Source organism: Sphaeramia orbicularis, chromosome 8 (genome assembly GCF_902148855.1).
Source record: "Sphaeramia orbicularis chromosome 8, fSphaOr1.1, whole genome shotgun sequence".
NCBI lineage: Eukaryota > Metazoa > Chordata > Actinopteri > Kurtiformes > Apogonidae > Sphaeramia > Sphaeramia orbicularis.
This window is the reverse complement of record NC_043964.1, coordinates 22,311,244-22,326,884: the sequence shown is the minus strand read 5'-3', so window position 1 is coordinate 22,326,884 and position 15,641 is coordinate 22,311,244. Positions and strand designations below refer to the sequence as shown.

Sequence of the window (15,641 nt, the reverse complement as noted above, 5' to 3'; positions counted from 1 at the left end):
CCCTCAGCCTTTAAGTGAATGTGTTTAAGAAGCAGACGTTTCAAAGCAGTTGTGCAACTTACTAAACTTGGAAGTAAATTTGAAAAATCATTTGAGATAGAATTTTTATAGCTTAATTTTTTTTTTTTTTTTGTAATCATTTTACACTTTTGAAATGTGTATCTCAGTGAGGAAAGTAAAGGAAGTACTGTAAACATATTCTTCTACTTTCTGAAATGAAAATCTCAGGATCAGTTCTTAGAGTAATACTTTGTAATTCATCCGACCTTATTTTACTTGTCTGCATTAACAGGGTGACCTTCATCTCAATATATTCTGAATCGAGAACTTTGAATCTGTCTGCGTCTGTTCTAACATCCAACGTTTTTTTTCCCCTTGTTCTTTTTTTCCCCCAGAGGCTTGTGGTGAAGCCGGAACAGATGATCAAGAGGCGAGGGAAGCTGGGCCTGGTTGGTGTTAACCTGGACCTGAACGGCGTCAAACAGTGGCTGAAAAACCCACCTCATGAAAGAACCCACAGTAGGTCACCCACCCCTCCCTTCCCACTGTCTCCTGAATGACGTTTATGGTGCTTGAGCTTGAAGTTCATATCCACAAGTAAATTTAACCAGTTTAGGACCTTATCCTCAGAATGTGAATACAAGGTGCAATGTTGGGAAATTAGTGCCATTGACATCTTCACATAGGTCAGAATTCTGATGAGCTGGAGCAGTTCTGACTTCTTTTGTAGAATTAGCATGAATGAGTCAGTTGTTTTTTTCTCTAGCAGCAGACAATTGTTGTGCAAATGGATGCAAAAAAATGGTAATAAATAAATACAAATTTATGCACATATAAGCTCTTTTCCTCACTTGATAGAAATCATGATCTGCCATTTTTAAAAGCTGTATCCAAATGTGAATTTCAGAGACACTGCTGTAACCTTAAACCAGGGGTCACCAGCCCTGGTCTTTGAGAGCTACTATCCTGCATGTTTAGAAGTTCCCTCTTCCAACACACCTGACGGTCATTATCAGGCTTCTGCAGAGCTAGATGATAGGCTTATCATTTGAATAGGTGTGTTGGAAGAGGGATACATCTAAAACATGCAGGATACCGGCCCTCAAGGACCAGGGTTGGTGACCCCCTGCCTTAAACCCATGAAACTGCCTCCTGGTGGTGACCTCAAATATATAATAAATGTTTTAAGCCAGTGATTCTACACTGGTGGGTTGCGAGCCAAAGGTGGGGCGCAAACCCATTTTCAGTGGGCCATGGGCCTTTGCGTGGGAAAAAAAATAATGTTAAACCAATCCTGTGCTGTATTTTCATGGAGCTAAGCACCACCCGTTCACACTCCCCAACAGTAGGTGGCGGTAATGTGCTGTAATGTTAATTAATACCATATATTTCACAGCATAAAAGAGCACCCAAAAGTTTGTATTCATATCATGGTGAAACTCAGGTAGGCTATGACAACGACTACATCAGATATAGTTACCCCGTCCCAGAAGGGGAGGCAAGGGGTATTGTTTTTGGTTCAGTTTGTTTGTTAACACTCTAGTAGCAAAAGCTATGGTTGAATTCATACCAAATTGGGTTATAGATTGCCAGTGTCCCACAATAGATGTGGTTACATTTTGGGAAAAGTAGGTCAAAGTTCAAATTTTCTATTAATTTTTAACCCCCCCCCCCCCCCCCCCCCCATTTACTTATAATGGGCGAAATTTCAAATGTCTATAAAAATAGAAATTTTGTCTCAATTTACTTCAAACTTGGCACATACATAGAGGTAATTGATTTGCTGATAGCACGTGCATAGACATGATGACATCAACTGGATCGATGTCAAAGTAAGCTACAATATGTGCGAGGGGCGGGGTTTGTTGTGCCTGGCACCACTTGTTTTATCTACATTGAAGACAAAAACCTCAGTGTGTTTAATTCTCGAGTGACTAAACGCACTTTTAAGTTTTAACCAAGTGCACATTTTAGTTTTGGTTAAAATGTACCTAATTTAGTGTTAAATGGAATATTTCCCTCTCCAGCATCACCGCCTGCTGGTCAGTTTGGTTTATCGTTAAACTTGTCTTCTGTTGGCATACTGTCATATTCTGTGTTATCTCAGGATCAGAACAATCTTTGTTTTAAATACATCTGAGAAGTTGAACTTTCATCATTTTGGGTTATGGCTTGTTATTAAGGGCTGATAATGGGTCCTGAAGCCAGACCAGTTGAGAACCACTGTTTTAAGAGGAAATTGTTTTTTGCAGATATTGAAGGAATGTGCAGCTTTAAGAAACACTTTGGATACCTAAAAGCCAAATTAGACTAATCAAAGTGTAGACCTACTTCAGTTCACGTTTCTGTAATTATACACAAACATTACCCATTTGCATGTACTCATGAAGCTAGAAGCTACGTTTCAGAAGCTTAACCTCAGTAAATGAGCTGATCTGACAGCTAAGACTCCACTTTGTTCAAAGTGTCATCCACCCCCAAAGTGACATGCTTTTGTGAGTCAGCTCTTACTCATGTGCAGCCCTTTGTTCGTATTAATGAGCTCTAACATGTTCAGCAAATGTCAAGTGAAGTGTGCAGCCAGAGCAGAAAGCACAGTGAAAGAGAACAGCTGTTTTGTACAATTAGATGTTTTTCCACTGCAGTGAATTAAGTCTCCTGGATGTTGCATTGAGGTCAAATTTTGGTGAAGTAGATAATGATTCCAGTGCAGCTGAACATGCAGCACTAAAAAAAATGAAACACTAGAAGTGATTTCTGCAGAATTAAACTTATTTTATTGGGTCACCAAGCACACATTTACAACACATTTAACACCGGTTGTCTTCAAGAACAAAAATTCAACAGTTGACATCATCTGTCAAAATACACTTGATTACTTTTAGATGTAAAAACTTAAAATGTATCTCAGCTACATTAAAAAAGGTCCATAAAACAAAACGACCCAATTTGTCCCCAAAAAAGTAAAGCAGTATAATCATTAAAGCCTGAAGGACTAAAAAGGAAATGGTCAAAACACTCAAAATGCAAATGAAGTGGTTTCATTTAAGCTTTCAGTGGCACAACCTCGGATTTTTCCTCTAAAGGACGAGGTTGTTTGATCCCGAAGAGGCCGCGTAGGTTGACCTCTGGATCGACGTAGTGGGGGATCTTACGCTCATTGAAGAGACCCTTGAGGTCAGCTTCCACCTTGGCGCGGCGGGAAATGCGCATGCGCAGGGTGAAGAGGCGGCGCAGGTTTTCCTCCACCAGGGGTTGATGGTATCCGTCCAGACGCTTCTGCCAGGACTTCTTGGGCCGCTGTCGTTTCTGTGGCAACAGGAGGTTTCAGGACAATACATTTTTAATTCACCTAAACCCTACCTACTGTTCAACACATCAAAGGAGTTGACTTTGAACAGGCTTAAAGCTCTATTGAAGAGTTTCAGGATCAATACACCCCATAGTCAGACTGCTTTAACTCACTGCTGGGTAGCAGGTCAAGGTCATAGTTGCATTGTGGGATACAGATGTCAGACCTACCTTTAGAGACTTGATGGTTGGATCATGGCAAAGCAGGTGTCTGGTCATACTCTCCTATGAAACAACAGTCTTTAGTTGAAACGTTAACATTGAAAATACATGGTTCTTAGAAGTTTAACCACACTGAGCCTGTTTACACACACACACACCAATATGCCAATCATGTGATTTTGGAGTTATCAGATTAATCAAGTGTAAACGGCGTAATCTGATCTGATTATGAGAAATCTGATTAACACACCCAATACCCCAATGTCTTCATGTATGTATACCCATCAATCTGATTATGATTTCGCTCTTTTACATAACAGGAAGCTTGAGTCTGCCATCACTACGTAGGTACTCTGAAAAAAATCCAATAATGGACTTGTATTGCTGTAGTATATGTAAAAGCATCAGATCTGATCATTATAATTATCACATTACTCCCAGTTATCTGATTTTTATGGTCTTGTAAACAGACTTAGTGATAAAATTAGATAAACCCGGTCTTCCAACTGGAATATTAAATGTATTTACTAAAATAAACGCAGCATGACGCAAACTACACTCAAGCATTACACTAGACCAGGGGTGTCCAATCCTGGTCCTCCAGAGCTACTATCCTGCATGTTTTAGATCACAGGTGTCAAACATGCAGCCCAGGGGCCAAATCTGGCCCACCAAAGGGTCCAGTCCAGCCCTTGGGATGAATTTATGAAACGCAGAAATTACACTAAGATATTAACAATCCTCTTAGTTCAGGTTCCACATTCAGACCAATTCAATCTTCAGTGGGCAGGACCAGTAAAATACTATCATAATAACATAAATACTGACAACTCCAAATGTTTCTCTTTGTAAATGTAAATATTTTCATGTATTTACACTAAAACAAAGTATAATTTCACAAAAAATGTGAATAACATGAACAAATATGAACAACCTGAAATGTCTTAAGTACAAATTTACCAAGATTCTGCCTGTTATTAAATGCTTTGTGTATTTGTAGATCCACTGACATCTGTAAGTTATAATGTACATGTGTAAATGATAAATAAAGGCATAATATTGTTAAGATACACTTATTTTTTCAGTTTTGTTCATGTTATTCACATTGTTTGAAAGGATAGTTTGTAGATGTAAACCTTTTCATAATGTAAATTTACTTTTTTCGCTCTTAAACACAGAAAAGTTTAGAGTTGACATTATTTATATATTATGTTACTGGTTCGGCCCACTTCAGATCAAATTTAGCTGAATGTGGCCCCTGAACTAAAATGAGTTTTGCACCCCTGTTTTAGATGTTTCCCTCTTCCAGCACACCTGACAGTCGTTATCAGGCTTCTGCAGAGCTTGATGATAGGCTTATCATTTGAATCAGGTGTGTTGGAAGAGGGATACATCTAAAACATGCAGGATAGTAGCTCTCGAGGCCCAGGATTGGACACCCCTGCAACTGAAATGCAAAGAAAAATAAATGAATCTCCTCCAAATATCCCTTTTACATGAGTATTAGGACACGTGTTACTTACCCGCATAGCAAACATGCGTGGGCAGTCAGGGAAGGAGCATTTGTATTTGAAGAGCTGGAGGTGCACCTTGCGGATGTGGTGCTGCAGGTTAAAGGTCGTGGAGAAGTAGGCCTGGCAGTCGGGTCTAGGACAAACCAGTACCGGTTTATGAGAAGCGTGGATCCGTTTGTGTCTCCGAAGTGCGTTGGCCTTCTTGAACACCTTTTTACATGTCTGGCATGTAAACGTGGCTGAAACATTTGAGAGGGGAAGATGATTAATGAGCGGTACGTCAGTTAAAACAGATGTTACGAGCTGATCGCAGTTACCTGGGTGTTTGGCCATGTGTTTCTGAAGTTTTCCCCAGGTGTGTTCAAGTACCTGGCAGTTAGCATGAGGACAGCGGTAACCTGCAGCAACAAGGCCACACATAACCATCACCATCTGGCTCTTCAAATACCATGCATAACATTTGTTCTGCTAGGAATTACTCGGCTCAAGGATGTTACATGTAAAGAGACCGCGAACATTTTAATTGGATGTAAATGAGAATAATCTCTGTTATGATTTAAATAGACCAACCTGTGTGCTTCTTCTCATGGGCTTTACGGGCGATATGGGAGTCAAACGTGGCTCCGCATCCGTCCTTCAAACACCTAACACCCCACAAGAGACAGAGGTAAAAATACATCCAATTCACACGGCCTGCACCCACTTAAGCCTGTAGCCACTCATTCATCTCCCACTTGAATGTTAAGTATCCAAGATGGAAGGATTAAGATAGATTTTAGATTGTTGTACAAAGCTGCCAAGACTTTGCTTCAAGAATGAAATGACGTACTTGAACTTAACAGGTACTTGATGTTCCTTTAAATGCAGTTTATACATTCTGCGCTTTTTAAAGGTTAAGGAGCACATGGGGTGGTTACACTGTAGAGGAATAAATAAATACAAGAGGTTAAAAAGATCTTTGTTGGACATTAAGTGCTGTGCGTTTGAAGGTACACGTGGATAGAGTAGCATTTTGGCTCCATCTCGTGGTAAAGTTTGTAATCGCAGTTAACACAAACCTTAAAGTACTTATTTTTGTCTCCGTGGACATAACCAACATGTCTTTTTAGTTGGTCTGCATTGAAGAAACTCTTCGTGCAGCCTGCAGAATTACACCTGAAGAGGGGAAAAAAAAGAGGGATTAAGTCATACCTGAGGGGGCGTGGCATATAAAGTTGTTTTTTTCCAACTTTACTGAAAACATTTAAGTATACAGTACAAAAATTTGAACAAACAAGATGTCAAAAGGGAAAAAGCATTTGAACATATAAGTTTAAGACAATAAAGATACAAAGCATAATATACAAATAGTATAAAAAAGTAAATAAATAAAAATAACAGATCTAACAAATATAAATAAATACAACGAAGAGTTTAGTCAATATTAAATAATTGTTTATAAATAGCCAGGGTGTTAAAAGCTTTTTTTATTATGGATAAATTCTAATGATTTAATATAATTTTCAAATTCCAGTAGGAAGATTTTAAAATTTGGGAGTGTTTTAGTGTATTTACTTTTATGTATATGAAATTTTTCTAATAAGATGAACAAGTTTGCAACAAATTCTAAATTGTGAATATCAGGTTTAAAATATGTAACTACATTTTGGGATGTTATAGTTATTTTATTATTACTTTTTTCAATTTTGGACCAGAAATTAACCCTTTCATGCATGAATTATGAGAACCTTAATCAACATTTATTTCCTGAGTGTTTTTATTCCTCTTTAGGCGTGAAAAAAAAACAATGCGATTGAAAATTTTCTCATGAACCTATTTTTCATGGAGTTCCAAAAATGTCAGCTTGACGCCATGAGTTTAATTTTTGAAGAAAAGAAACAAGGATTTACTGATATATTGTGTGAAAACTATGAAATAAAAACATTTTTAATGCTGCTAATCTGCTGTTTTCTCACATTTTAACAAACTCTAATACTAGTCATTACTCACTTCATGGAGATAATGTGCAAAAAAAACAAACAATTTTTTTGTTAAAAAAAAAAAGGTAATTGCAGTTTAGTAACAATAAGAAGCAACTGATTTTTTGTATGTTTTTTTTTTTTTTTTAGTTTAGTTCATTTCGAGTATGCAACAAGACAAAGTAATCTCACTTAGTCTTTAGAAATAAAACAGGTAGTGAGAGGTCATGGAAGAAAACAAAACAAAACTTATACGTCTACATGACTTCATTTGCACATTCGAAAAGGGAGTGGGAGGAAATATAATTATTTAATCCCACTCCTTCAACACTCAAACATGTTACTATACATCAGGTTTATCTAGAAAGTTACACAAATGGTATGAATTACATTGGATGGGATGATGCATAAGTGTCCACTGTGTTGGCTGATATGGAACTAAAACAACAAAACCCATGAATATACAAGAGAAGAGCTGTAGAATAACTGTCCACTGTAGTGACCAGTGTGCATGAAAGGGTTAAAAGAATGTTCACATAAAAAGAATAAGTGTAGAATATTTTCAGAGTAAGAATGACAAAAGTTACATATTTGGCATATAAAGTTGGGTAAATGTTACTTACTTGAATTGTTTGACGCCTTGGTGCTTCAGTATGTGGCGACGCAGGTGGGATTTTCTGGTGAAACGACGACCACAGCCGGCAAATGTGCACACACAAGGACGCTGTGGATGTTTAACAGGTAAATACGCATGCGTAAGAGTCAACTTTATAAGGATATTTCAACACAAAATGCATGTAGTGATGTCTATTTAACCCTTTCATGCATGAATTATGAGAACTTTAGTTGAGTTGTTTTTTTGTTTTTTTTTAGTGTTTTTATTCCTCCTTAGACATGAAAAAAACTATGAGACTGAGGTTTTGTTTGTTTTTTTTCATAGATTTACAAAAATGTCCACTCTGCTACACCATGAATTTTATTCTTGAAGCAAAGAAACATGTATTTAAAATCCAATATCATAAAGTGATATGAAAACGGTGAAATGAAACCATGTTTAATGCAGCTAATCTGATGTTTTCTCACATTTTTAACATATTCTAATACTAGTTATTACTCACTTCATGGAGATGATATGCAAAAAATAACAACAATTGATTTCCACTCAAGAACCAATCAAGAACAGCAAAGTTACAGTAATGGTATGAATTACAGTTTATGAGATGATGCATAAGTGTCCACTGTGTTGGTTGATATGGAACTAAAACAACTAAACTCATGAATATACAAGAGAACAGCTGTGGAATAGCTGTCCACTGTAGTGACCACTATGCATGAAAGGGTTAAATAATTACGCATATCAGTGCCTTTTAATGTGTCTTATTCCACATGTGTGACGTACCGCTCCAGTGTGCACCGTCTCGTGCTCCTTCAGCTTCCACTCTCTGGGGAAAGTCGCGTCACAGTCCACGTGGGTGCATTTGAACCGCTGCACAGACGGACCCACGGCGGTCTTCCCACTGCGAACACTACTCATTTTCCTCGGATATCTCAACACTCATGCAAACGAAGTCTGTACTGGGGAGGCCGCCGCTTTTGTCAGCCCGTTTTATAGCTTTGTGCGTAATTGGATAATTGGCCGCGGCGCGTGACCGGGCAGTGAGTCAGCACGCGCTCATAGTGACTTGCAGTTCCAACACTGTTCAAATACAGCTGAGGCAAATCAATCTAATTAGCCTGATGAGCTCAGCTGTGAGGAAACTAATGTGAAATGTACGCAACGAGTCAACACATGTTCCAACTGGTTGCCAAGACTGAAATATGCAGCAAAGTAAGAGATTTAACCCTTTCATGCACAGTGGTCACTACAGTGGACAGTTATCCTACAGCTGGTCTCTTGTATATTTATGGATTTTGTTGTTTTACTTGCATATCAACCAACACAGTGGATACTTATGCACCATCCCATAATACACTGCAATTCATACCATTACTGTAACATTCCTGTTCTTGATAAACCTGATCTGCAGCAACATATTTGAGTGTAAATCAATTGCTAATTGTTATTAGACTGTAATTAATAGTTTTTTGTTTTTTTTTTTTACGTTGTGTTTTGTTGTTTTTTGCACATTATTTGAGTGAGTAATAACTACTATTATAGTACGTTAAAATGTGAGAAAACATCAGATTAGCAACATTTAAAAAAAAGCATTTATTTCCTAGTTTTCACACAGTATGTCAGTAAATACATGTTTCTTTGTTTCAAAAATTAAACGCATGGTGTCCAGCTGAGTGGACATTTTTGTAACTCCATGAAAAATAGGTTAATTAAAAAAAAAAAAAAAAAAAATTCAATCACATTGGTTTTTTTTAATGCCTGAAGAGGAATAAAAACACTAAGAAAAAAAAATCTTGATTAAGGTTCTTATAATTCATGCATGAAAGGGTTAAACACATTTTATTTCAGAATATGTTGAGTTGAAGGGCTTATAACATGGATGTCAAACTCATTTTAGTTCAGGGGCCATATACAGCCCAATTTGACCTCAAACAAACCAAAACAGTCAAATAACAGCACAATAATTTAGAAATACAAGTCCAAATTTTCTCTGTTTCAGTGCAAAAAAGTAAAAATATAGTGTGAAAAAGTTTACATTTACCAAATATCCTTTCACAAAGATGTGAGTAACCTGAATAACCTAAAATTTCTTTTTTTAAAAAGTGCAATTTTTACAATGTCGTATTTACGTCTTTGTGCATATGAAATCAATAGAAGTGAATCCCCAAAGGAACTTTGTGTTGGTAAATGCAAGTTATGCAGATTTACAGGATTTCAGTTCTGTTGCAACATGTTGATGGTCATATGAACTATGTTTTCAGGTCAAAAATGTCCAATTTCATCACAATTAATGCTATATTTTCATGTCATAAATGGCCAAGTTATATTTGAACTGAATTTACCTGAAAAACAAATATTCTATTCTTTTAGATTCCCCAGTTTTTCTTACAAGATTATATCCTACATATCACGTTTTATTTTTACAGGTTGCAATATGGAGTATGGTGCTGATCCATCCTGCTTATGTTACGCCAATACATACATTAAGAATGTCACACGTCACTTTTGAAATCAACAGTTTTCTAATAACAAGCATTTTTATAAAGACATAACAATTCTATATTGTTATTTACTCTTTAGTATGATGATAAACTATACAATAAATAATTCTGATCCTAGTTTTTGCACAGGGATCATTTGTGGAAACGGTGACATGGCTGCCGAGCATCAGTATGATAGGATCTGTAACAACCATGTCACATCCGTCCACTGCCACATTTTGTGTTTTTGTGTCAGCTGTTATTGTTTTAGATCCACAATACTAACATTTATGAATAAGAGGAGAATTAGCAATAGTAAGTATATAAGTTTATTCCTAATAAAGTACTGGTACTGACCAGAGCATTATGGGTAATGTCACGTCCGTCCACCAGCAAAAGTTTTCACATACACGTGCTATTCAAAATCCAATATTTCTGAAAATATAGCTTCCACTGTCAAATAATATCAGTAGTCTGTGTACAAATGTATTAGCATTATTTCAACACAGTTCTATGCATTTCTTACAACTTTTTTTTTTTACATAATTGGCCACTCATTTGACCCCCTGAGTAAATTTTAGCCATATATATTAGCTTTTCATTTAACCTACATGCCTCTAAAATGAAAATATAGTATTTAAACCTTATAATCAAAATAACTTGTTAAGACTCAGTGTTAGCTTTGACTTGCAATGTTTTCTGTATAATTTTTGCACTTTGCAAATTCATTCCACGGCTGGCTTGACCCCTTTGGAGCCATATGTTTGACACCCTTGCCTTATAACCACAATATAGGCTAACTGAGAAAACATGAAAATAGTGAAGATAAAAAGCAACAGAAACCTAACATAAAAAAAAAAAAACATAATACATTTACAAAGGAAATAGGACTTAAAGCAGGAAAACCTTTAATCCACATGATCAGATTATCAGTAGAATAGGCCTTTATTTGCTTTACAGTGTATTTTTAATCAATAAAAGACATCATCTGTGACCTGAGGATCTTAAGTTTTTAAATAAACTTCTGAAACATTATTTTGGTCAATTATTTCTCAGGGAATTATTATTTCTTGCAGGAGATTTTGGCACAATTTTGGGGGTACTCTACACATTTAGCTGTATTGCTCATTACGTTGTTGTAAAGGTTTTCCAATGATGTAAATATAACACCAAATGGTATCACACTGGTCTACAGGTAAAGTACATCCAGAATAAAAGCAGATCAATTTCACCAAGTTTGAGTCACTAATAAAGAAATATTAAGTCAGGAATCGTTTAGTTTCCAAGATACAGTCTTGGGTCAAAATGGGAAAACTTTGTTAATTACTGAGAGAATAGATTTAACTGAAAAGAACTGTTTGTCTCAGAGTTATCAGATCTACTTCAAAATACTGTCTGTATATTAAAATACATTCACTTAACAGGTTCTTGAATGAATGAATGAATGAATGATTTATTTATTTTTAAAACGGGACAGCTCGTGTTAATGAACATTTACACGTAAATACGAGAGATTATAGCCATACAGCTAATTTCCATCTCGAGTCCCATTGGCAGGTAAAAAAAAAACAAAAAAAAAAGCTTACAAATAACATAATATCATAACTGAAGTAAGACGTACAAAAAGACAAACAAGCAACAACACATAGTGCACACAAATAGACAAAAATAGGGACCAAGGCAGCCACCAAGCAAAAACTGGTTAAAGTTTGTACATGAATTATATTATAAATATCCCATTGCCACTATTACACATGATTATATGATAAATATCCCATTGTTGCTATTACACATGACCATATTATAAATATCCCATCCCTTCTTTATTCTGGAACATTTATAATTCTATTGTATAAATAAGTATTGTACATAAAATAATATGTGTAATAACACCAATAACATCATATACACTGAAAACATCAGCTAACCACCACTTGTTTCCCAGTTTATTTTATTAGAGTATGTAAGATGTAGCATATGTAACTCCAGAGTCAGATAATTTCTAAAAAAAAAAAAAAATTGTACCCTTCTTATTAAAGGGGAGAAATAATCAACTGAGTTAATGTTTACAACCTTTTTTGAGCTGTTCATAATAAATATAAAAAGAAAATGAGAGTTAAAGCAGTAAAACCTTTAGGCTGCATGATAAGTCTACAGGATATTTTATCAATAAAACATTCACGTGTGTTGTGGATCTTCATCTTGAGGATCTTAACATTTCCTATAAATTTCCATAAATGACTAACTTCACTCTGCACTTTTCAGACTTAATTCATTTGTCTTGAATCTTCTTCACTTAATACTGTAACTTGTAACTGTTTTATAGTCAGCTGTAATTGTGACTTAACTGTTTTTCCAGCAGGTGGCAGAACATCTCTATCACAGTACAGGTTTACCTTCTCACACACACTATAGTTTTCAGCTTTTCCCATTAGTATGATAAAGTAGTAGAAGATAAATCCCTAATGTGTGTTTTATCTGCAGCAAAAATAGCCTGTTACATAATGTCACCCTGTGGTTTTACTGTGAAACTGATGTTTTTAAAAACGTCTTCAGAAACTGGTATAGATTTTACAGTGTAATTTCCATTTTGTAGATAAAAATGTATAAATGTCATATTGCCCGTGTGGTTTTATGAGGCAGAAAATAGCAAGAGAATCCTTCCGTCTCTGCAAAGTACTGACGGACCTGTAGGCTTGTAAAAACAGGCAAAGCACAGGTGTTACTGATAACATTAACAATGGCTCTGCTCCATTTAGATGTCCCAGGAGGCCAGTGAACCGTGCACAATTTCAAGGCCTGAAACCGATGCTCCAGATGCAGCCATTTACCAATTACACCTGTGTGTGTGCGTGTTTTCTGCCTTAAATCAATACGTCCGCTGTGAAAAACGACCGTTGCATTCACTCAGCTGACCACTAAAGAATGTTCACCACAAGTGCATCAGCATTTCTAACTGTTTGGACACAATCAGTAGCTTTTATGTTTAATTAAAACCACTCACTTTCCCAGCATTGCAGGGATTTTAGAAGAGGAGGAGGAGGGGAAGGAGGAGGAGGAGGTGGAGGGTTGGTGGTGTTGGCCCTTGATGTTTCACTCCTCTTTCTTGCTGCATTCTGCTCCATTCTTCCCCACTATCTCTCGCTTCCTGTTAGTCTCAAAGGGGGGTAGATGAAATATTCAGAGGGGGCTGTCAGTGCACAATGTGCCTCCATTAGTGGGATGTGTAGTGGGATGCCTGCTCTGAGTCTCGACTGCATCAGAGGAGCAAACCCTGCTGGTCTCAGGAATCAGGCTGCAGAACATAGGCCACTGCAGGTCTCCCATGCATTTAACTCTTTATTTTCTAGAGTCAACCGGTGCTGGTTGCATTAAAGCATAATTCATGCATCAACAGAAATGCCCTGTTTGCATAAATAATAAGCTTGAAATATTGTATGGGTTAATACTGATACTTATCTTTTCAAAGCTTTTAACATGCCAATATTTTGTGACTTCTCGCTGTTGGCTGGATTCCCATTATCATTACAGTTATTACACATATAAGACTCATTTTGTGCAAGGCTGTTTATTGATGTGCAATGCATGGACAACAACTTTTTTACAGTCTGACTGCCGCATTCACTTAAGAGCATTAGAGTCAGAGAAAAACAGCATTACTTCTGCAGAAACATGTTTAACTCTTTAAAACCTGACATGTCATCCCTGATACACCCTGTGCATCTGCAGTTTGGATGGCTGTAACTCTTTCATGGTTTGTGCAACTGGAACAATTCCAACAGTTTCTGAACCCTGAGATGTTTTGCTTTATAGGTTTTATTGGGGTATTACAGTAATCACACCTGTAGTAGAAGCTGGAGAAGAAGCCACATTAGCAGTATTATACATGCACTAAATAGCAAATGACTGCTAGATTTTGAAAGTTGTAAGTGTTCTGGAAAAATAGGCAAAAGGACTCACACACAGCATGTTTTCTAACCTTTTTATTGTCAAAATTAGAAAAAAAGGTCAGATGAACCATTTTAGGCTTAGGGTTTAAAGCAGCGGTGGCCAACCCTGGTCCTTGAGAGCCACTACCTTAATGTTTTAGATATTTCCCTCTTCCAGCACACCTGCCGGTTGTTATCAGTCTTCTGCAGAGCTTGATAGGCTTATCATTTGAATCAGGTGTGTTGGAAGAGGGATACATCTAAAACATGCAGGATAGTGGCTCTCCAGGATCAGGGTTAGCCACCCCTGGTTTAAAGGGTTAAACATTGCCACTTTGCAGGTGCATCCAGTAAACTATGGAAGCATAAATGTCATATTTTTGCCCAAGTGAGCTGTCAAATCCTGTTTCCATAACTACAAAATGTTTGAGCACTGCAACAAGTCAAGTAGTTGCATTACGTTTGTTCAGTATTTATAACAGATACCATATCCTCCTGAGACCCAGGAAAGGGAAAATTGTATCTTTTTTACATTAAACAATTGCTTTGATTGGAAACTGCATAATGCAACAGTTTTTTCAGATTTTTTTTCTTTTTTCATTTTTTAAATGTATTTATTTATTTATTTTCAATGGAATGTCCTTTACAATGGACAGCATTTTTTTTTTAAGTAAAACTGTCAAACTTTTGTCCCCTACAGAGGACAAAAATACATTGCTGGGCCTCAGGAGGTTGTGATAGAGCTGATATCGACCATCGCTGTCTGTTTTCACCTGTTACTGTTTAATACCAATGAGCTGATACATGTGCAGCCAATATACAGTTGTGTAAAAAAAATTATTAGACCATCAAAAGTCTTCAGAAACAATGGTTATGCAATCAAGTACTACCTCCTGTGTGTATCATGTGACTAAAACAGACAGAAAATAAAACACGGAATGCCTAAAAGCACTGTTTTTGTCAGTACAATGCCATAGATATTGATGTAAGAACTGAAGTGATTTTGGTTATTATCCAGAAAACATGGAAAATGACTGGATATCAGCTCTGAAATTAAACTCTTATGAGCTATTTTTGTTGTTATCATTATATTTGTCCAAACAAGTGTACCTTTAGTTGTACCAGGCATTAAAATGAACAAGAAATTGAAGAAAACAAGGGTGTATGTGTGCTGTATGTGTGTATTTTTGCAGGTGTTGCATGCAGCGGAAGGGTATTGTAAAGCAACTTTCGAAGCAAATCTGATCACAGAACTGATAAATATATAAAATGAGAAGATGTTTGAGCAGGTTACCACAGAAACAGAAACCTTACAGTGCATTCGTGGTCATCAGTGTATTTATGAGGGTGAATTTGGGATGTATGTGCTTCCCAGATCAGGACACACCTTCATGGCTTCATCCTCTGCAGACCTGTTATCTCCATGTCACGACATTCCCGAAATGCCTCACCATTTAAAGACTACCCTTTTGCAGTGTGAAAATGAATGAGCAATTAATGTCGAATCCCCTCCTTTTGCCGCGGCTTTTATTCGGCCGCGCGTCTCTCTCTCTCTCTCTCTCTCTCTCTCTCTCTCTCTCTCTCTACTGTCGCATCCTCCCCTGCGCAGAGCTGCATGGCAACGGGAGGAG

The 15,641-nt window shown here is 36.8% G+C and overlaps 1 protein-coding gene across 1 annotated transcript; it reads right to left on the bottom strand.

The window, feature by feature from the left end:
• Positions 1–3,045: 3,045 nt before the first annotated feature.
• 42sp43 (P43 5S RNA-binding protein) lies at positions 3,046–8,519 on the bottom strand. Its single transcript, XM_030142215.1, has 9 exons — positions 8,385–8,519; positions 7,609–7,709; positions 6,086–6,182; positions 5,857–5,945; positions 5,598–5,671; positions 5,345–5,425; positions 5,037–5,266; positions 3,523–3,576; positions 3,046–3,309 (listed from the first exon to the last, which is right to left on the bottom strand). Exons 1-9 carry the CDS (start codon positions 8,517–8,519, stop codon positions 3,046–3,048), a joined length of 1,125 nt encoding a protein of 374 aa, XP_029998075.1.
• Between the last annotated feature and the right edge of the window lie 7,122 nt (positions 8,520–15,641).